The 23,334-nt window shown below is 35.9% G+C and overlaps 1 protein-coding gene across 2 annotated transcripts in view; it reads left to right on the forward strand.

Moving 5' to 3' along the window:
• The window catches only part of klhl4 (kelch-like family member 4), a 50,501-nt gene that overhangs the window by 11,859 nt on the left and 15,308 nt on the right, over window positions 1-23,334 (forward strand). For both annotated transcript variants that reach the window (XM_022684046.2, XM_022684044.2), the window contains exons 2-7: window positions 15,203-15,370; window positions 15,925-16,061; window positions 18,910-19,106; window positions 21,211-21,423; window positions 21,707-21,893; window positions 22,114-22,338. In XM_022684046.2, coding sequence (XP_022539767.1) covers window positions 15,228-15,370; window positions 15,925-16,061; window positions 18,910-19,106; window positions 21,211-21,423; window positions 21,707-21,893; window positions 22,114-22,338 — 1,102 coding nt within the window. In that variant the 5' untranslated portion in view covers window positions 15,203-15,227. The remainder of the gene's footprint in view (window positions 1-15,202; window positions 15,371-15,924; window positions 16,062-18,909; window positions 19,107-21,210; window positions 21,424-21,706; window positions 21,894-22,113; window positions 22,339-23,334) is intronic.

Consider the following 23,334-nt stretch of genomic DNA (forward strand, 5'->3'; position numbering starts at 1 on the left):
AGGAAGGTTGATTATTACAAGTCAATAAACCAAGCTGAACTGCTTGTTTTTTTTGCACCAGCAGTGGCATAAAATTATCCAAAAGCAGTGTGTAAGACTGGTGGAGGAGAACATGCCAAGATGCATGAAAACTGGTTATTCCACCAAACATTGATTTCTGAGATCTGAAAGCTCTGCATCTTTTTGTTATTTCAGAATTTGGAAGAAATGATGTACATAGTTTATAGAATAAAACAACAATGTTCATTTTACTCAAACATATACCTATAAATAGCAGAGAAACTGATTCAGAAACTGAAGAGGTCTCTTAATTTTTTCCAGAGCTGTATATGAGAGGCTTTATTCTTAAGTGGAAATAAGAAGTGATTTCTGCTGTTGATGATGAGAAAGCCAGCAATCCACGTGTAATATAATGTGACCGAGCAGCCCTGTCACACATTTGAATTTCAACACAAAAAAATACAGAAAACTCATCAAACTAATCAATTATTATAATGAAACATTTCAAGTTTCTAGCAGAAGGACTTAACATGAGAGAATGTTTTTCATCCTGATTCATGCCAAGTGCGCTGCACTTCTGTGGCTTTTTGATGGCTTGATGACTAATCAGGGGCTTTGGCAAAGTTTGAATGCATTCAAATGAAAATGGCAAATGGTAACCCTGCCTGAAAGGCAAACACAAACAAATAACAAATTACAGTATATTGGCAGGAGAAACGCTTTGTAAATTGAGTACTCCTTTCAAAATCATCATGAATAAATGATGAATAAATCATTTCAACTGGGTTAAATACACTTAGAAAGATCTGATTTTTATTGTGGGCTCATTTCCATAACTGCTTTTATGCAGTAGCAGGATATAATGGACAAGAGCCTAGTGTCACATGGTGTAGTCATTATTTTACAATTAGGCAAATCATTTAATGAATAAATAAATATGTATGACAATGCAGGTACATTAAGGTACATATTTATGTAGTTATGGCTTTTAACCTTTTTTAGAAGTGTGTATAGTACTGTGCTAGTATATATAAATAAAGAACAGCACTTATGCACATGTGTATTCAATTTAATGCACAAACATTAATATATTGCTGAAGTAAACAGTTGTCTCTTGAAACGCAGCTGTTACCAGAATTACTGATGCGTCAGGATTCCCTGTCATTTGGCTTCAGCATTTCAATATACCAAAGCCAAGCAATAAATCCTACTAACAGGCTGTGGTGGGCTCCACACATTCAATCAAATTATAATTCTGCCTTTCCACATGCCCATTAGCCTCTACCTAATTGGTAGAAGCCTCTAATTGGCAGCTGCTGAGACTGTAATATTGGGAAAACATGACGTGCACACATCAAAACATCTGACTTTATTTTGCTTTAGAGAATATACGAGGACAATCCGACTGATAGTAGACCGTTAGATTAGGACTACAGTTACAGCACTCCTAATAATCCTGTAATCATACTGGATTACCACAGTTAAAATTATTTTTTATCCTTTTTAGATACTCACTTATGTACTCATTCATTCATCCAGCCATTCATTAGTTCATTCATTGATTCATCTACGCAGATATGAGTGCGTGAACTGTGTCAATAATGAAAAGAGACAATGCACAATAGGTCTAAGTGCTCTAAGAAAACACAATAGTACTGCTTATTCCCAGCTGAATAAAGCAGTGAGAACAAGAGTGACAGGCAGGGCTCGATAGCTAGATACCGTGAAAAAGCCTTTCATCTCTGTACCCGTTCGGCATGAGCTTCTGGCTGGTGAGATTCTTTTGGGTTCTCAAAATGTGTGCAGTGCAGACTAGCAGCATAATATAGCTTTTCTTCTTTTCTTTTCCCATATCTCTCTTCTCAAGTGCAATATATTTAGTAGATGAGCATGAGTTAGGATTTCTGTCGCATAGGGCTTAGTTAAAATAGAATAAATATATTGTCTAACCATAATGACAGTGATAGTACTGTGAGTAATATGATGTTCATTGAGAAGACACTTTGAGTTGGCTTTTAATGTGTATTTAAGTACATAAGCTATTATGGTTCTCTCATTTTAATGATGTAACCTTTAATTTAACCAAGCAACGCATTAGGAACTAGTTATTTTTTACTGTAATGGCCTGGCAAGCAGTAGAAGCCATTTGACGAACAACAAACTAAGAATTACTATAATTTTTTTGGACATATTTGTAATTTAATAAAATAAAATTTACACCAGCAGAAGCTGTTCATATGACTTTTGCACAGGTTATTTCACTTATGTAGCAGTTCAGTTGTAAGCGATCTGACAACTAGGCATCAGTAATCAGCAGGTTCAGATTTTTAAACTTTTTAGGATAATAGCTCTTTGCTATGGTGCATTTTATGTTCTTTAGGTTAGGTTTCAGTGCCGCATATCAGGTAGACATAAGTAAACTTTCTGAATGATTTTTACTGTAAGAAAAAAAAAAATTCTAAAATAGCATACACTCTCACTGTCGTGTTTTAGTAGTGTGTCCGATGAAGTATGCATTGTTACAGATTTATCATAGTTATATAAGTTAAGTAACTGTACACATCTTCACTGTGTAACAGGGTGAGTGTACTTTCACGTGGGATCATGTGTCTGAATTTTTATATGTAATAGTGTGTTTGTGTAATTCGCTGTGTATAAACTTGTTGTAAAATTGTAAAAACTACATTTTAATACATACTAAAAATCATAAATCATACTTTATCATAGGAAGACAGAAAAAATATTCAACTATGTCTAACTGACACTATGATCCATGTGTAATTATACCACAGTAAGTTCTGACCCTGCAATGTGATTGGCTACGAGGCGAGGCGAGGCGAGGCATTCTAGGCATGCCATTATCAGCCGGTAATGCACTGTACAGAAGCGCTCCATGTATTACTCCGCCACATACAGGTAACCTAGCAACAATACAGTGCTTACAAACCAAACAGCGCAGCTACACACAGAGCAGCAATGGAACTATATTTTAACTAGCTGAGTGTTTATAACCAAACAGATCACATTTTCTCATCCTTTTTAACTCAGAATCTTTCAATAAACAGTGATAATGGAACTTTTGTATAATTGCAATAATACACTTGAGGTTTGTGCTATAAATTTAATATTGTCACTGCTGTGCTGATCTACGCCACTCAGCCTGAAACCTTGTGCCTATGTCCACAGCACAGCCGTGCCAATATTACACATTATAGTACTCCCTCTCCCTGTGTATTATTGCCTAGTTACATAACCTGTACAACTGTAATTATTCTGTAACAAAGTTACAAAAATTACATGGATCGTTAATGTGTTATAACTGCACAGTTATTAAAGACACTTATTGTAAAGTGGGTCTGAAAGAGTTTTGGTTTCATAAAGAACCGTGTTCTTTAACAGGTTTTTGATACATACATTATATACTCATGTATAAATGGGAATATACCAACATTCTCAAAACTAAAGGTCAAATTACATTAAAATAAAATAAAAAAAACATAAATACTAGGAATAGTTTGTTACGTTTGGCTCAATAATGCACTAAGAAAAACTAACTGCAAAAACATCAGATTCAGTAGAGTGACACAGCACCCTCAGTGTTCCCATCGCTTTGTAGTCTTAGGTTCTGCAGGTTCTTGATTCCTGTGGAGCAACATCCAGCAGCACAGTGGAGAGAAGAATACCAAAGCAGAAGCTGCAGACCTTGCGAATCCTCTTGCTGCACAAAATGCCAGCTTAATCTCCTTATACAGACCCTATCTTCACCTCGCATCAGAATGTGATATGAAGCCTGACTCGATTTAAAATCCAGCTGCGATGTCTCAGCAGGTTGCCGCACACCCCACATTCAGATATGAACAAATGGCTATTCCGTCTGCTGGTATAGGTTTTAATATTGGGGAATAGATCATTTTTAGACTGGTGAAACCTTCGAATCTATATTCAGCCAGAGCAGAAATTAAGGTTATATCCCTCCCTTTTTTTATCATTATGAGAAGTGGGATTCATAAATAGCTTGTAAGGCATGTTGAGGTAATAACTTATTTTCATTACTACAGCAGTAGCAATTTTCATTTGTTCTTGGACACAAAAGGGCCATATCGGCTCCCTCAGCTAGATACACTACTCATCTTAGTGTAGAGCGAGTACTTACAGATAATAGCTAATGGCTTTAAGTGGCACAAAACATCATTTAGAAGAGGAGCAGGTACCCTCACATTATGCAATATACTAGAAGTATTCCGTTTTCTCATTTGATTATGTATTAAGTGTAATTCCATTCAACCCAATTTCTCTATTTCTTAGAAATAGATTTTTTTAAAAAGCTTTTGTTCAGTGAATACTGTGTCTGTCCTTAAATTGTAATTTACCATTCCGACCCTTTTGCATGCAAAACCAGTCTCTGAACAGTCTAATATGGATGGAATGGTATTTTTATGGCGGCATTTAATACACTTCCATCAAAGAATACTAAATCTGTTTATTTCGACCCATGGTGACGGGCAGAAAATGATAAATGCCTCCAGGAACACAGGGCTTTCTCTGAATGCTGATGACTTGAAATCTATCTCCACAACAGACTAGCTGTTTGATTGTTGGAATGGAGTGAGTGAACTGAATGAAAATAATTCTTTGAGCACAAATCCCAGGGATTACATGAATACAGATGAAGTCTAAAAAGTAGCTTGAGCCCCTCTGTACCCAATACATCTGACTTTAAAGGACAACTGGAAAATGATCTGGAGGAATATGTACCCAGTCAAGCTGTCTGGGTGATAAAGATTTTCTGCAACACACTGCCATGGGGGACAGTGGGAAGCTGTAATCCTCTTTAAACGTAGAGTTCATTCATCTTCTTTCAGGTTCTTTTTTTTTCCTTCACCTTTTTTCCCCCTTTTTATCGTAAGGGATTTGGAATCGTCTGTTGGACGAAAAAGACAGATCATTAGGGATCCAGTGTGTAATCAGGACATAACCTTACATTGGGTTATGTTCGTTACTTATAAAGACACTTAAGCTGCCTGAGACAGGGAGACAGGCTAATGCAAATTGGTAAATGCATTTTCCGTATTTAAAGCACTCTCAGATATTTGCTTATTTACTTTGTACAGAATTACATAGTTTATGCCAAAAGGAATTTGGATATATTTGAATACATTAGGCTCAGGATTTACTGCAGCATCTTAAACCAATTTTCACAGACCTTGATAGCATCCACTGTGCTTCTTTGCCTTTGTGTTTATATAGTCATGGCCGAAAGCATTGGCACCCCTTGACATTTTTCCAGGAAATCAAAATATATCAAATATTTCTCCAGATAATTATTGCAGTTACATATGTTTTGTTCTACACGTTCTACATGTTTATTTCATCTGTGTGTATTGGAACACCACAAACAAAACAGAGAAAAAAGTAAAAATTTAAATGATTTTATGCAAAACTCCTAAAAGAGGCTGAACAAAATATTTGGCACCCTCAAATGAATATTTGTTTGCACACCATCAACCAATCTTCTTATACAACCTGCTTTGAAGGGTGTCGTCTCCCAAAAGAATTTTAAGATCTCTCCACAGGTGCTCATTGGGTCCTGCTGTAGGACCCATGACCTAGTACTGTGTTATTTCCTTAGTAGGCCTCATTCATACATTTTGGCAGACTGCAGTCTAGCAATTTTATGTATATATGCATTTAATTTCTTTCAAATATTGACAGATACTGACTCTGACACTGATGCACCCTGAGCCTGCAGGAATTTCTTTGGAACTTGATTGTATCTGCGTATCCACCATCCTGCTATGCCACCATTCATATTTTTTTCTCTTTTGTTCAAATCAAGAAAGGCTAGCTACAGTGCCATAGGTTGTAAACTTTTTGCTTATATTACCCTGGAAAACTTACATCAAGATCTCTGGAGAAGGAATGCAACCTTGAGACCTCTTCAATAACACAGATGACATTAAGCATCATAGTAAATTGTCTTGCGATATACAAAAAATCTTGCAGAATCACAGTATTGTGATTGTTAATAATATATCACCCAACATGTCCCATCAACATTTCATGATCACCCATCCCATATTGTTAATTAACAGTTCATTGTACTTTAAATATGTTTAATTGCATTATTGTGCTATTACATTATCATTATATCAGTGGTACAATATGGTGGTCTTAAAATGACCTATGTCCTAAAATCATATTCATCCTTTATTTGTGGCACAATGTATCATACAAACAATTATCGTCACAGGCCTCACTGCACTAAGGATTCAGTTGGCATGACTAGACAGTTGCGCAAAAAAAAAAAAAAAATATATATATATATATATATATATATATATATATATATATTGGTCGCAATACATGCAAGCTTTGGAGTGTTTTTACGTTAGGGTTGTAAGAGCAATAAGAATTCTAAGGGCACACTCTGTTCTGTCAAAAAAAAAAAAAAAAGAGACCCTAGCAACTCCGATATGCATTTTGGAAAGTAGAGCAGGCTTCAAAAAACGAGGCAGAGGCAAGCTCCTGATACTACGAGGAATAAAAACCTGCCAAATAAAATAGCTCTGGGCTACATCCGTATGTGACTGGAACTTGCCACTGGCTATTTCTTGAAAGGTCAAGCATATCCATGCTCAGTGCAGAAGATGTGTGCAGTGACGCTGACACAAATTCTTATATGAGAACCTTGAATTACACAGCAGACCTCTGTCTGCAGGCTAGCAGAACCTGCTTTCACCAACCGCTGCTCTGCAAATATGTGTGGCTGTCAAACCAGAGAGAAAAACTGATATAATATGAGATGATCACTATCCTCAAAATCATTTACTGATCAGCCAAAGTATTAACACCACTTCCTTGTTTCTACTCTTGTTGTTTATTTTCTCAGTTCCACTGACCATATAGGAGAACTCTGCAGTTCTTTTGCTTAATAGGGATGTGTCATATGAGACTGAAGAAGCTTTAAAACATCTTAGGAACCTTCACTTGGGGTTAGGTTCCTCACACTCACACATCTGTTTTACCATCAACGTTCTTGATATAAAAATATAAGTGGTTCTTCTATGGCATTGGTGGGAAATGAGGACCATAGTCCAGCACATTACATTACATTACATTATGTTTAGGGAACGCCTTTATCCAAAGCAACTTACAAAAAAATTATGTACCTTTAAAAATAGCTTACATAGAAGGTTAACACATAGAAGGTTTACATTTTTGACAGGATCAAAAAGAGGTGAAAGGAAAAAGTGGGATAGAGGAGCAAAAAAGGAAATTAAGTTAAAAGTTTGTTAGTTTAATCTCAGGTGGTGGAAAAAAAACAACTAAACCTTCCAAAAACAGGAAAAAAAAACTCTAAAGGAAAACCTGATACCACCCTACATTTCCCCCCAATCAGCCCAACATGCAAAGCTCTTCTGGGTAGCCTTCAGATATTTTCAGGCAACTGCAAAACCCCCCCACTAGCTATTGATCGTCTTAAACCATGCAAATCCAATAACTGCACACACACATCGCTGTGACATGGATATATAATGATCTGCATCATTCACTCTTTAACACAGCAAATAGATCTGTTTGCTTTGTTCAAGCAGTGAGCCAATTTCATTTTTCTTACATTTACACTTTGTATTGATTGTTAATTAAAGTACATGTCATTTGGATCACCCATGCTGGCCATAGAGAAGAACACAATGCTAAAGCCTAGTGAGCATCATTCGCTGAATATCTTTCTCACGTTATGTGTTCAGATTTATATCCTAAACTATGAAGTATTTATAGGAGTTGTCTCTTGAGAAAGTATCAAAGCTAGCGTGGAGTGCAGGCTACTGCGCTTACCATGTGTGGGAGGATCCTGTTCAGCATTTCACTGAGCAGAATTCAATCTGCAACATTTAGACAGCACTTGTAATGTTCTTTTTTTATTATTATTTTAAATAATGGTTAAAATAGTTAAAAAATAAGGGTTAAAATGGTTTCTGGCTGTGAATATACAATCTGATATATATTTAGAGCAAATCACCAGGAGAAATTTCATCATTTCATGATTTCATCACGTATGTTTAAATATATCTAATTCCTCTCCTTTAGTCTGGGCCACAACAGAAAATGATGCATAACTGAATATTTCACAGAAATGACAAAAAAACAGCAGAATATATGTTATATGTTAATTTTACTCAAGCATATATATATAAATAGCCAAATCAGAGAAACTGATTCATAAACTGAAGTGGTCTCTTAATTGTGCTGTATAATAGCTGTATAATAAATATAAATAATATGTGTAAAAATATAAAATGTCTACTGCAAATAAGAAACACTGACTGAACTATTGCATGTCAGGTCTTAACACACCTTGACTTAATAAAACGTCGGTTTTAAAAGAGTCGGTTTTACAGGAAGTCATACTTCCAGTAAACATTGTCAGCAAATTTATGGCCTTTGAGAGAGTAATACAAAAGCAATTAGACCTTCAGATGCTCGCGCACATAAAAGGCCCTTTTGCTGTTCCTTGGAGCTGATACAGACGTAATGCATCTCCACTTTACAACCCCTCTTACAGCACCTTATTTCTTATTCTGCACACCCAGCTCTGTGCCTGAGAACAGTTCTAGTGGCAGGACTATAAATTACCCAGCTATTTAATGTAAAGAAAAAACAGCCTAGGAAAGACTCCATCAGATCCAGGAAGGGCATGAGGCACAGGATGAAGAATCAGGTTCTGATGCTGTCTGAATCATTAGGGTGCCGAGAGAGGGAGGGTTAATTAAAAACAAAATGTAATACATTTAAATAAAATTCAACACGTGTGTAATTGCGTTTTAAGCCTCTGCACAGCCTCTGTATCATCAGCAACTATTAGCCTTAAAATATTAATGACTCGAGGACCCTGGTGCATGTAGTAAATCACATATGCAGATCATGTAAGGGGTCTCAAGTGAGCAGAGCGGCAGAAATTAAACATTCGGTCGAAGCAGCGCTGATATGTTCCTCCGAGGCCCCGCTGGACCCTTTCGCCGCGCTCTCTCGGAGCGGAAGGACCTGATGTTATAGGCTACGTTTAATTAAGGAGAAAGGGAATGGAGGCTAGGCCATAAAGGAGTTTTTGGCAGAGAACATATGTAAATAGCATGTAGCTGGAGATTTAATTTGTGCACTGTTGATCCACAGTCAAGCTCAGATTATAGCTGGCCGTGTCAGTGGCACCACATCACAGTCACCTCAGGACTCTTTCATATGTGTGGATGTGATCTCTGCAGCTTGTAAATATCAACGTGATCCGCCGCCCTTGACAGCTGCCCAGAGAGATATGATAGCATATTCTGTATGAGAATCACAATGCTGAACCCACATAGCATGCTTTCAGCTCCCCATACCGTAAACACAGCAGATCACAGGGAATAATTCTCATCAGCTAAAAATAGCCAGGGTGTGAACTCTTTAATTAATCTTGTTTCAAACTGCCGTATGCTCAGACCTGACTTATGGCGGCGGTACACATCTGCCCTTCGAGGCTAGGACACAAGACCGGGATTCTGCTTCGCTCGCTGTTTTTCTGGATGGACTCCTCAGAGTTCCTAAGGCCACTGATGCCACTAAGAGAGTCTTCATTGAGATTTACTAAGTAATTACGTCTTTAGTGCAGGAGTGCAGTCTGGAGACGTTTAATGGAAGCCTATTTCTATTTCTTTTTTAATGGAAGCAGATGCAGCTGTTAATAACACACCAAAAGTGATACTTAATGTGACCACATAATATTGAATTTAACAACACACATTGCAGTTTACAGACTAGCTATAACTTTAACCCTCCTGTTTTGTTACAGGTCAAATCGACCTGTTTTAGCTTTTGAAGATCTAAGAAAAATAGAAAAATAAGAAAAATAAGAACAATAAAACAAAATTGCAATGTTATGTTTCAATGTTATGTAAAACTATTGTGTTTCATATGTTGGTCTTTCAAAAGAACGAGTGAATTACCAATTTAACCATTACCTGTTAGAGGTATAAAGAACACAGTTGCATTAAATATTTATAAAATAATTAGCAGTGGAGTTAGTCATTAAATATTCACAGTGTTTGTTAGGTTTTTTATGGTTTCAGATATTGTATTGTAATACAGCTTTGACTTGTCTATCTCTAAAAACAAAGGTCCTACAAAAGTTTTGCTAAGGCATGTTATAGAAAAAATATTTGTAATTCAATTAATAACCATTTTTGTAAAAGGTTGTAATGGTTTGTAATGTGTAATTGCGAAGAATTCTGTTCCATTCTTTAATTTAGCATACTACATACTATTTTTATCTTTAACAAATCTGCAGGGTTATCAATCACACTGACTGTGAAGCTGGCAGTAACCCAATGCCTGTTTTAGTGTGCCAATGCTGGGTGAACTGGTGAACTGCATCACCACCACGGTTAGAAAAACAAAACATGATAAATGCATTAAAATACCTCTTCAGGGTAAGGGCAATTTGCTGTAACATCAACAACAAAAAATAATTAGCTGCAGGGGGAAATATGAAGACAAATAAATGAAAAATTGCAAAAAAAATCCTGGTAAATAATTCACTTTATTTTTTAGAATAAAGTACATCGTAACAAATATATTATGTTATTATTACAACTATTATTCAATATGTAAATAAGTAAATCCTGAAAAATGGTTTGTTATTGACATATTTGGTCAATTTTTGCTAATTTGTCAAAATACTATTAGTACTTCTATTAGTACTGTATTATGTTTAAATGTCTGATTTCCCTTGCTAAAATACACTATACAGCTCTGGAAAAAATAAAAGACCACTTACAAATGTTGAGGTTTTTATTTTATCTAACTGAAAATGTCTGGAATATAATTAAGAGGAAGATGGATGATCACAAGCCATCACCAGGAGTGGCATAAAATTATCCAAAAGCAGTGTGTAAGACTGGTGGAGGAGAAAATGCAAAGATGCATGAAATGAAGACTGTGGTTAAAAACCAAGGTTATTGCACCAAATAGGAAATTCTGAACTTCTAAAACTTTATGAATTTGAACTTGTTTTCTTTGCATTGCTCGAGGTCTGACAGGTCTGCATCTTTTTTTTTGTTATTTTAGCCATTTCTCATTTTCTGAAAAGAAATGCTCTAAATGACAATATTTATATTTGGGAAAAATATTTTCAGTCGTTTATAGAATAAAACAACTATGTTAATTTTACACAAACATATACCTATAGACAGCAAAATCAGAGAAAATGATTCAGAAACAATTGTTTTACAGAGCTTCATGTCCAAATGTTTATATATAATCCTTCTGAAAAGCGTATTCAGCTACTTTAAGAGATTCACGTAAGCATGTATCTCCAGGCACTATGACTGCGGCCAGGTGTGGGCTAGAGTGTTCAAAGCCCCAGCACTGAGCTGTGAAGCAGTGGAACTGCGTCCTCTGGGATGATTTCATTCCATCCAATACTGTAGGGATGGGTTGGGGAGTTGAGGATGAGATGGAGAGATGATCATCCTATATGCTGCCATCACAAACACACACATTACCAAATACAATCAGATCTATACTGTGCAGTGCTCCATGCAAAAACGTTTTTAAGCCAAGCAAAACGTTGGGCAACACTTTACTTGGATGGTCCATTTGATGGCCTCTTTGATGCTCAACTGACATTCAACTAACAATCAACTACATGTCTATTAAATGCAAATATACTAAAAGGTGAAAGTAAATGATTCTCTATTGAATATAACCCTACATTCAACTCTAATCCAAACGCATATCCTAATATTTTAGGAGTGGGTTTAGGGTTAGATTTTAAGCTTAGGTTAAGGTTAGTGTAAGGGATAGGTGTAGGGTTCGATTTTAGGGTTGATTAAGGGTTAAGTTTAGGGTTAGGTGTACAGTCAGGTTCTATTTTAAATAATTTAATTCAACATATGGTTAAGTTCAATTTAATGGACTTTTAATTCAGTGTTAGCTGAACGTCAGTTGAGCATCAATAAGGCCATAAAATGGACCATCCAAGTAAAGTGTTACCAAACATTTTAAGGACTGTAGAAACAGTTACTCCAACAAGAGCAGGATATCAATAATTACACTGTACCAACTGCATTAAATGTCGTACTGTAATAATGGCTATCACGTCTGTTAGTGACCTGTTTTCCAGCTCAAAAGTTATGAGAATGCTGTACTAGAACTTTTCCCAGACAACAGGACTTTATAGAATGGGGAGCAGACTTGTAGCTAGTTAAATGTCAGTGGTGGATTTGCAGCGTGAAGGGCACCAAAATAACAGTTTTGGATTGTTTGTCACGGGTCTGAGGGATTACTGCGATGCTCCACAATAGCATGTAATCTACCGGTCTGCAGGGAGAGTAGCTCAGAATTACCATTATCACTGTGCTGGGAAGAAGTCAGATCCTTCGGAAAGTCCGTGTCTATCGTGAAAAAAAAAAGAAATGGTAAGCTGCCCCCTTCGGACTACTCTGGTTCTCAATCCACTTATTTACGGAGTTTAGCTCTAATGGTTTTAATTTGAGCCCTGACAAGTGTGAAGGAAGGAGATACGGAGTATCACACATTTCCAACTGGGGTGTGTCAAACAAATATGTTATTGCATCTTTTCTCTGCACGGCATTGACTGCACACTTCCACCAAACAGCACGACCTTTCATCAAACAGCATGACTAAATTCTGCTGTGCTTTGAGTAGGGAACTATTTAAAAGGCAAGGTAAACATCGATGTCCTTACTGCAGTAAATTTTAACAGGATATTTCCTCAGCCGTGTGGGCCTACATAAAGTCATGGCCAAAAATATTGGTACTCCTACTCCTACAGTTCTTTTTTTTTTTTTAGAACGTGCACCACTTCTGCCAAACATTTCTTGGTGTTGCAAATGCCCTGATATACACATACTTAAATATATCAGAGCATAAAGTTAATTTGTCCATCTCCTGTTGTCCTGAGATTAAAGATTGCCCAACGACCATTGAAGTCATGTTATGATAAACGCTGTGTTCTTATGCCCTTATATCATAGTCCTGGTCTAATCTTAATTTTCAATGAAAGAAAGAAATAAAATGAAAAAAAAAAGATCTATATCTCATCCTGTGGTAAACAAATACATCCAGAACCCTATCTCTTTTATTATATTTGTATTATCTCCTCTTTATCACTGCATTCTCAAAATTGGGTGATTATTTTAGAGGCATTAATACTAATATTTCTACATGCAAACTAATGCCACTATGCATTAATTAGTTACCAGTAAGTCTGGTCATGTTGAGCAATATAGCAGTTGAGTGCAGGTCAACTTGTAGCTGAAAAATGCTAGCTCTTGGCTAGCACTGCATCTAATTTAATTTGAGGTTAATGGTTTAGTTGGTCTATCAAGCTGTTTAAGTTGGTCATTTTGACAAACTCGAATGTTAATCCACTGCTCTTTTTAAAAAGCCAATTAACCCTAAAACATATTTTTTTTCATTAATAGCTTAAATGTGTTTCTTTTGAAGTAATAAAACATACCAGACCTGCTTAAAAATGTGTGATGTGATGATGTGGTGTGTACTTTGGTGCGCAGATACATCACAATATGCAGATCAGTATATCATCTGTGCTGTCTCTAAACCCATACATCACCCAATGCCCCTCCCAAACCACCCCTCCCATTTTTTTGACTTTTTCAAATTTAAGCTGAGGGTGGAGTCCTGCAAAAATCAATTCAATTAAATTCAATTTTATTTATACAGCGCTTTTTACAACAAAGGTTGTCACAAAGCAGCTTTACAGAGAAAAAACAGGTCCACGCCTCTTATTAGCAGCACCACAGAGATGCCAATTTTTATGGTGACATAGTGGCAAGGAAAAACTCCCATTAAGCGGAAGAAACCTTGGAAGAAACCAAGACTCAGTCAGAGGAACTCATCCTACTCGGGTTGACCCTCTCAGTACAAAAAAATCAGGAGGTTTAGCTGAACCTGATAATAACACTCAATTAAAATGGCAAAGTGTGCTGGTTTGTGCAGCTGTTTAAGATACTGCAATCTAATAATGTCAATTCAGAGTGCAATATCTGCTTTTTGTATTATTGCAATATAATTAAATGAGGTAAACTTGTCAATATTAACATATAACTCTGAAACAAAATAAGAGACCACTTTAGTTTCTGGATCAGTTTCTCTGATTTTGCTATTTATAGGTATATGTTTGAGTAAAATAACTATTTGAAGTTTTATTTTAAACTATGGACAGTGTTTCTCCCAAATTCCAAATAAAAATATTGTCATTAAGAGCAATTATTATCAGAAAATCAAAAAGAAATGGCTAAAATAACAAACAAGATTCAGAGCTTTCAGACCTCAAATAATGCAAAAAAACAAGTTCATATTAATAAAAATTCAGAAATCAATATTTGGTGGAATAACCCTGTTTTCATGCATCTTGGCATGTTCTCCTCCTCCAGTCTTACACACTGCTTTTGGATAACTTTATGCCTTTACTCTGGTGCAAAAATTCAATCAGTTCAACTTGGTTTGATGGCTTGTGATCATCCATCTTCCTCTTGATTATATTCCAGAGGTTTTCAGTTAGATAAAATCAAAGAACCTCATAATTTGTAAGTGGTCTTTTATTTTTTCCAGAGCTGTATAGTGTATTCTGGCGAGGGAAGTCAGACATTTAAAAATAATACAGTACTAACAGAAGTACTAATAGTATTTTGACAAATTAGCAAAAAATGACAAAATATGTCAATAACAAACCATTTTTCAGGATTTACTTCTTTACATTTACTTTGGTTTGATGGCTTGTGATCATCCATCTTCCTCTTGATTATATTCCAGAGGTTTTCAATTTGGTAAAATTAAAGAAACTCATCATTTTTAAGTGGTATCTTAATTTTTTTTCCAGAGCTGCATATAACTGCAATACATTTAAATGCAGGGGTGCCAATATTTTGTGTCCACTACACTAGGTTTGACATAAACTGTCATTCAGGGCAAAGATTGCAGTTGTACGAATAACGGGTCAGTCAAGGTGTATGACAATAAAGGAGGTGACAGATATTTTCGACCTTATAAAGTGATAAGCTTGGTTCTCACTGACATTTCTTTCTTATGTCAGATATCATGGCTGCCACAGACAGGTGTTCCTATTACTGCCTTCACTCAGTGACCTCTAACGCTCCACTGTCCTCTGGCTTTTTCTCAGGCTGATTTTGACCAGTTACTCCAGGATGAGCTCCAACTGCTCAGACGAGTTTTTCCAGGCCACAAACCATGCGGAACAGACCTTCCGCAAGATGGAGACTTACCTGCAGCACAAGCAGCTGTGTGATGTGCTCTTGATAGCCGGAGATCATAAAATCCCTGCGCACAGGTTGGTATTCTTCCAGCCAAATCAATGTTTTACTCCCTGATCTCCCAACTGCAAGTGAAAACAGATGTGTGAGTGAAAGGAGGTATATTTACCCTGAGCGTCGTTTAATTTTTCAAACGCCTTATGCATATATGCAGCGCTTCTTTACTTCTGCACTTCGCTACTTGCGCTTTATGCAATGAAAAAGTAATGATCTGCAGACAGTGCCTCCCTCAGCCATCCCTGGCAACAGTTCCAATTCTACTTGTAAATGTTTCCCCTTGTATACAATTAGCTCCCGTGTTCTGATGTTACTCTGCAGGAGAATGCTCTCAGTAGTCAATGTTCCTCAATGTGCCAACGAACCGCAATCAGGGTCTCTCCAGCTCTGCATGATTTAGCCTGGTGAAAATAGCTGCTGCATCACATGCTAAGGTGTGATGAATGCCTCTCCCTTCAACACAGAGCATGAAAATGTGAGACATCCATTCTAATGAAGGCAGCTTTTCAGAAAATAATTGCATGTGTGCTGAACTTGCTTTGTTTTATTTGTTCTTGTCTTGTTTTCATGGCAGGCTTGTCTTAAGCGCTGTTTCTGACTACTTTGCTGCCATGTTCACCAACGACGTCCGAGAAGCGAAACAAGAGGAGATCAAAATGGAAGGTGTCGACCCAGAGGCCCTGAGATCATTAGTTCATTTTGCATACACTGGTCAGTATTTGTCTGCTGGCAGCTGTAAAAAGTAATGCAGTGCTTGTACTGTATACAGGATGTCTGGAGAAAGAGAAAATGTTTTGAAGATTTTTTTTTTATTTTTTTAATGTCACTTTAAATGTAGATATAAAGATTAAATCTGTAGTGGCGGCATAAAAGTATATAAACATTTTTTAAAGTAAATCACATTTAAATCACTGTGGATCTGGGATCTAATTGATTAGTTGGTTGATTAGTATGCAAAAATTGTCAATAAAAATGTAGAAAATTAAATATACATTCTATTCTATACACTAACCAAAAGTCAAGGCATAGCAGGATGTAATTTGATCATAGCTTTAGCAGACAGCATAGAAATGCTCACACTCTTTATAAGGTGTTACCATTCCATAATGGAGCATTTTAGTGTTTAATATTAAGTATATTAGTGTAAAAATGTACATCATAATACTTAATTATAATATATGACAAAAGCAACAACAACAAAAAAAATGCTTTTATTTCGGGCAAAGCAACTAATTTGCTTTGAAATCATATTTAATAAATCTCCACATCTTTTACCATTTTTTCTTGACCTACTTAACAAGCTAGCTAGCTGTTATATATCATACTCCTGCCAGTCGGTGTCACTACTAAGTTAAAAAGAGCTTCATGTACTAGAGTGAGCAGAGTGTGTGAGAGCAAGTAAAGGAGAAGAACCTAAACTCTACTGCTGAGTCCTTCGTGTTATTTTCTACATTTATTTCACCACTACATATTGGCGATGAGGATGGGCAACACTAGCCTATACTTTTAGTGAAAGGATCAAAAATACAAAAAATAGTTTTCAATAAAAAATTTGAATGAGCCTCTAAACCGCACATGCTTTTGCACATCAGCAAAATCTATTTTATGTAAAAGTATTTAAGTTAAGTGAAATAATAATGTGTTTTTTTTTCATGTTTTAACCTATTGAGTGGTGAAAAATCCTGTATTGCTGTCTATATTTTCATTATTTCAGTCCTGTATTAAAAGCAGGACATGTAGATAATTATTAATAGATTATTAATAACTGTTTTTAATGATCTAGGTGGGTAAAAAGCTAGTCATCCAGATGAAAAACGTATGTTACCTTATGCTGATAAACTAACCAGCATAGTGTAAACATACACAGTACTGGTCGAAATCCAGCTGATCAACCATCTTAACCACCTTATCCAGAAAAACCATAAAGTTGATCATTGCTGCAGCTGTATCTCCACATAACAGCTCAAGCAGTTAATGCTACATATATGGACCAATATCTGCTGTGTCAGCGACCTTGTCCTATTGAATGTGTACATGATGACAAAATGTTTTCTACAAGTAACATGACCTATCTGTACACTAGGGATGTCCTGATCCAATTCAGCCGATGTAGGCACATGTAAATGGATTTGCTATTGACTATTTTAACCCAATCCGTGTATAATTCTTTGTTTTAACAAAGTGTAACTGTGGTAGAGGTTCCATAAGCAGAGTGTATTCCGAACCGCAAAGAATTGAGTGTTCCTTAGTGAAAATACAACAGACTGTTTGAATTAAAACACAAAAACATGTATTATAATATACATATTTAATAATGTTCATGCTGTTTTGGAGAATAACTGATATGGTGATACTTATTGCATCCCTATACCAATATCTAATGCTTTTAGGTTTCATTTTATAATAATTTCTATTTTTGTATTTACAAGAATTAGGACCTTTAATTTGTAAAATGCATTTTCCGTTAAAGGAAGTATTTCTAAAGACCCACAGACTTGTGCAATTCCAAGTCTGCTTGTCTATTATACAGCTCTGGAAAAAAATGAGAGACCACTTAAAAATTATGAGTTTCTTCTTCAAGAGGAAGATGGATGATCACAAGCCATCAAACCAAGCTGAACTGCTTGAATTTTTGCTCCAGGAGTGGCATAAAGTTATCCAAAAGCAGTGTGTAAGACTGCTGGAGGAGAACATGCCAAAAAGCCTGAAAACTGTTATTAAAAAACAGGGTTATTCCACCAAATATTGATTTTTGAACTCTTAAAACTTTATGTATATTAACTTGTTTTCTTTGCATTATTAGAGGTCTGAAAGTTCTGCATCTTTTTTGTTTGATTCTCATTTTTTGCAAATAAATGCTCTAAATGTCAATATTTTTAATATTTTTATTTAAAAAATATTTACAATATTACAATATTCATTGTACTCAAATGTAAACCTATAAATACCAAAGTCAAAGAAACTGATTCAGAAACTGAAGTGGCCTCTTAATATTTCCAGAGCTGTATATTGTTAATATATTATTATTGTTTTGATTGATAATTGTTACAGTCATAGTAAATAAAAAATAATAAATACATGATGTTGGTGTCCATGTGGTTCTACATATAACCAAATATACTAGGGTTGCCATTCATACAACTCAGTACTATACTGACGCTTTTGGTGTGTAACTAAACAGGTACATGTCTCCTTCTGTTAAGTACTGCACTGCACGTTATATGCTTTTGAAATGTTTGTTTTTGTGTATGTATATATATATATATATATATATATATATATATATATATATATATATATATATATATATAGATAGATAGATAGATAGATAGATAGATAGATAGATAGATAGATAGATAGATAGATAGAGTCCCTGAAAAGTAACATTTAATAATAATAGACATTTAATACTATATTGTGTCTACACTCACACACTGGTGGATGTAGTCTGTCCGACACAGTTGCTAGAATTATTTCAGTCAACAAATCCTCTCCAGCACAGGGTGTTAACTGGGCTTTTGAGATGTTACAGTTTTTTTTTTCCCCTCCAACTTCACAGGTGTCCTTGAGCTGAAGGAAGAGACGATCGAGAGCCTATTAGCTGCAGCGTGTCTTCTTCAGCTCTCACAAGTTATTGAGGTCTGCTGCAACTTTCTAATGAAACAGCTACACCCGTCCAACTGCCTGGGGATCCGCTCGTTTGCTGATGCTCAGGGATGCATGGATCTGCTGAACGTGGCCCATAGCTACACCATGGTAGGACTGCTGCTGTGCTTGGAATAATCCTGATAACTAGTAGAGTTACTACATTGCTAACTCATTCATTCATTACAGTTAACATAAAAAAACTGATATAGTTTTCCCAAAAAAATTGGTAAAAAAAAAAGCTCTAATTAATATATAATATATATAAATATATAATATAAGACCACTTAAGTTTCTGAATCAGTTTCTCTGATTTTGCTATTTATATGTATATATTTGAGTAAAATGAACATGTTGTTTTATTCTATAAACTACAGACATTTCTCCCAAATTCCAAAAAAAAGATGCAGAGCTCAGACCTCAAACCATGCAACAAATTCATATTCATAAACATTGAAGAGTTCAGAAATCAATATTTGGTTAAATAACTCTAGTTTTTTATCACGGTTGTCATGCATCTTGGCATGTTCTCCTCCACCAGTCTTACACACTGCTTTTGGATGCTTTTTAATTTTATGCCACTCCTGGTGCAAAGATTCAAGCAGTTCAGCTTGGTTTGATGGCTTGTGATCATCCATCTTCCTCTTGATTATATTCCAGAGGTTTCAAATTTGGTAAAATCAAGGAAAAACATAAATTTTAGGTGTTCTCTTAACTTTTTTTTCCAGAGCTGTATATACTGTATATTATAGATGTATATATAGATAGAAATGCAATTTGTATCATGCATAATATAATGCATAATAACACATTAAATGTTTTTTTTTTAAACCTACTTATTAAAAGGTAAACCCATAAACCTGTCCCCTTGTTATTTTCTCACATAGTGCTTGATTTAGGATGTCTAAACAGACCTCTTGATGTGTGAGAAATTTAAAAGCAACTTTGGCCAAACAGAACTAATACATTAAGTATTCTCAGGGGCTTCCGGATTCACCGCACACATTTGTTAGATGACATGCCCCTGCCAAAGTGCGGAAACAAGCGAGGAAGATGGCCGTTATCTCCTGAAGGACATCTGCACAGGCTGTTTACATAGGGCTACCCAGATCAGCGAGGTTAATCTAATCAGAGAGAGCACAAGCAGGGAAACTTCCTTTTCAATCACTTCAGTAATGGACATGGGGCGGACAGAGCTTCCTGGTCTACCATCCGTTGTGTCCAGATTAAAAAGTTCTATTTTGATAAGGTTGTTTTTCCTCCTTTCTCTGTGCAATCCTGACATCCTGTCTCTTTGTGAGAGAGCCACAGTCCACCAGTGTAGTGTGCCAGTGGTCTAAGGGATTCTGCTGCTTTATGTCTGTTTAGAGATCTTATTGGCATTAAGCTGCTTTAGAAACCTGAAAAGAACAAAAATATATATTTTTTTACTTAATCATCTTAGTCTTATTTATATTGCCTGGCCTTTCTAATTGCTGTTAACCATAATATACTAGAACTTGCTTGAAGAACTTGCTTAAACATTTTTATCCATGCTATTAATTCATTAAAAGTGCCTGTGCTAATAACTGCTAATAAGGACATACGACTGAAATCCATATTAGGGAGTGGCTGGAAAAAAAAATCAATTCAATAGCTAATTTCATTCATCTTCTGAGCTAAGCTCTCAAAGCCCCAGATGGCTTTAGATGATACACTTGAATTTGATCATTAATGATCAATACAATGTTTGCAAGTCTTATTCAATGCATAATTAAATTAGCAAGAATCGTAATGGATGCAAGAAGGAAGCGCATGAACAGTTGATGCCCTATAAACGATTGAACAGGCTTATCTTTAAATCTTTCACACAGAACAGAGCAAAGCAGTGTTTTTAGAGGACAATCTCAGATGCCCTTGAAATGACAAGCAAGCAAGCCATTATATTGAAGGGTATGACAAAGCCAAAGAAAAGACAAACGTGAAAATAAAAAGCCCACTGGCTGAATCTAAAGAATCTAAAGAAGACAAGGACATTGTTTTAAACGACACTCGCAGATTATCCCTAAACGTCAATGTGACTTTTTATTAAATTAAACTGGAATAGTATATATACAGTTGTAATTAGTTAGGGATAATTCATGACTTATTGGGGTTCAATTTTAAATATATATTTATGAGATATGTGCTATAAACTGGATATTGCAGCTTACATCAGACCTTATTGATCTTTCAGGAACACTTTCTAGAGGTCATTCAGAATCAGGAGTTCCTGCTGCTTCCTACCATGGAAATAGTGAAACTACTGGCCAGTGACGACATCAACGTCCCCGATGAAGAGACTATTTTTCAAGCGCTGATGATGTGGGTTCGCCATGATGTGCAACATCGGCAACAAGACCTGGGAGTTCTGCTTGCATACATTCGTCTACCCTTACTGCCACCTCAGGTTTGCTTAGAACTGTTTGCTCATGACACTTATTAAATATGAATTTGATGCAATTTAACCCAATTGACGTCATTTTTGGAGCCTTGAAACGTATTGTGTTGTGTTGCTCACAAGAAGACTGCTTCTGATATTCCATAATTGGATCTCAGATTATTCTGAAATGATAAAGCAATGAAAAAAAATGAAAAAAAGGATAACGACTTACATAATCACATTATTGATCACACAGTCCATTAACCAGTAGATTGGCTGTTGATAGATGATTATGCTCATTATGCTCTAGCTTCTTGCTGACTTGGAGAACAATAAAATGTTTTCTGAAGATCTGGAATGCCAAAAGCTACTGATGGAGGCTATGAAGTATCATTTGTTGCCAGAGCGCCGGCCAATGCTACAGAGCCCAAGGACCAAACCACGTAAATCCACTGTTGGGGCACTTTACGCTGTAGGAGGAATGGACGCCTCAAAAGGTGGGTCATCATTGGTTCTAGTTAGATTGAGCTAGTAGAAAAAATTCACACCATAATTGCGGATATTTTAATATACTGGCCTGTAGCTCTCATTTCTTATTACAGTTATACAATTATAAAATATCAATTTTAAAGTAAATTGCTCAACAGGGGACTAAGTAACCAGTCTCTGATTAAAGAGAATAAAATTTCTTTTTTTAAATGTTGTCTATGCTTTCAGGTTCCACAACAATAGAGAAGTATGACCTTCGCACCAACACATGGATCCAGGTCGGCATCATGAACGGCCGGAGGCTACAGTTCGGTGTGGCAGTTATCGATAACAAGCTCTATGTGGTTGGGGGAAGGGATGGCCTGAAGACGTCCAACATGGTGGAGTGCTACGACCCGATTACTAAAGTGTGGTGCACTATGCCCCCTATGTCAACTCACAGACATGGGCTAGGTATGTATTTTGCCCTCTTTCATAAGTATTTCTCAGTGGTGGAAAAAGTACGCCTATTAATGTATTGAAAGTTGAAATACTCTTTCTGACATATTAGGCAAGCACATGTATAGAGTCTGTAAAAAGTACTTATACATGTACTCAAGTATAAAAAGTGAACAGAAAGTTCTTCTTGGAATTAATAATAATGTAACTTTACTTGGATGGTCCATTTGATGGCCTCAATGATGCTCAACTGACATTCAACTAACATTCAACTGCATGTCTATTAAATGCACTTAAACTGAAAGCTGAACGTATATGATTCTCTATTGAATGTAACCCTACATCCAACTCAAACCCAAAATCTAATCTTAACATTTTAGCATTGGGTTTAGGGTTAGAATTACAGTTTAGGTTAAGGTTAAGGTTATGGTTAGATTTAAGGGTTGATTGATGGTAAACAACTATAATCAGATTCTTCTAAAGGTCACATAGAAGGGATAAATATTGATCCATGTTATGGGTATATTTAGGACAGTTGTTTAGGACAGAGTGGTTAGAGCACTAGAGTCATTGATGATAGGGTTGTGGGATTTTGACCAAGGCACATAATCCTCACTGTTTTCCAAGGATATAAAAAACTTTTTTCTGTATCTGAAAAACAAATGACACGCTGGACTATTTTCAGAGTCTAGGTTAAAGCAAATTATCATGACATATTTGGCCTCCAATGTGAACATCCAACCAATGTAACTCTATATTTTTATTACAAAGACCCTTTTTTTTAGAGTCTTTAGAGTTTTGAAGGTGAATAACATTATATTTTATACTTACACATAATGCAAAGTTGTAAACACTCTACAGTACATATTATATATGCATGAAAACATACTCAAGTACATTAAAAATGTACTACAATCCATACTGTCCACCACTGATATTTCCACGTACAATGGATTGTAACTTGGCATACGCTTTGCCTACACATCATTTGTGTAATGGGAGTCTTACTCT

Source organism: Astyanax mexicanus, chromosome 10, assembly GCF_023375975.1.
Source record: "Astyanax mexicanus isolate ESR-SI-001 chromosome 10, AstMex3_surface, whole genome shotgun sequence".
Taxonomy (NCBI): Eukaryota; Metazoa; Chordata; class Actinopteri; order Characiformes; family Acestrorhamphidae; genus Astyanax; species Astyanax mexicanus.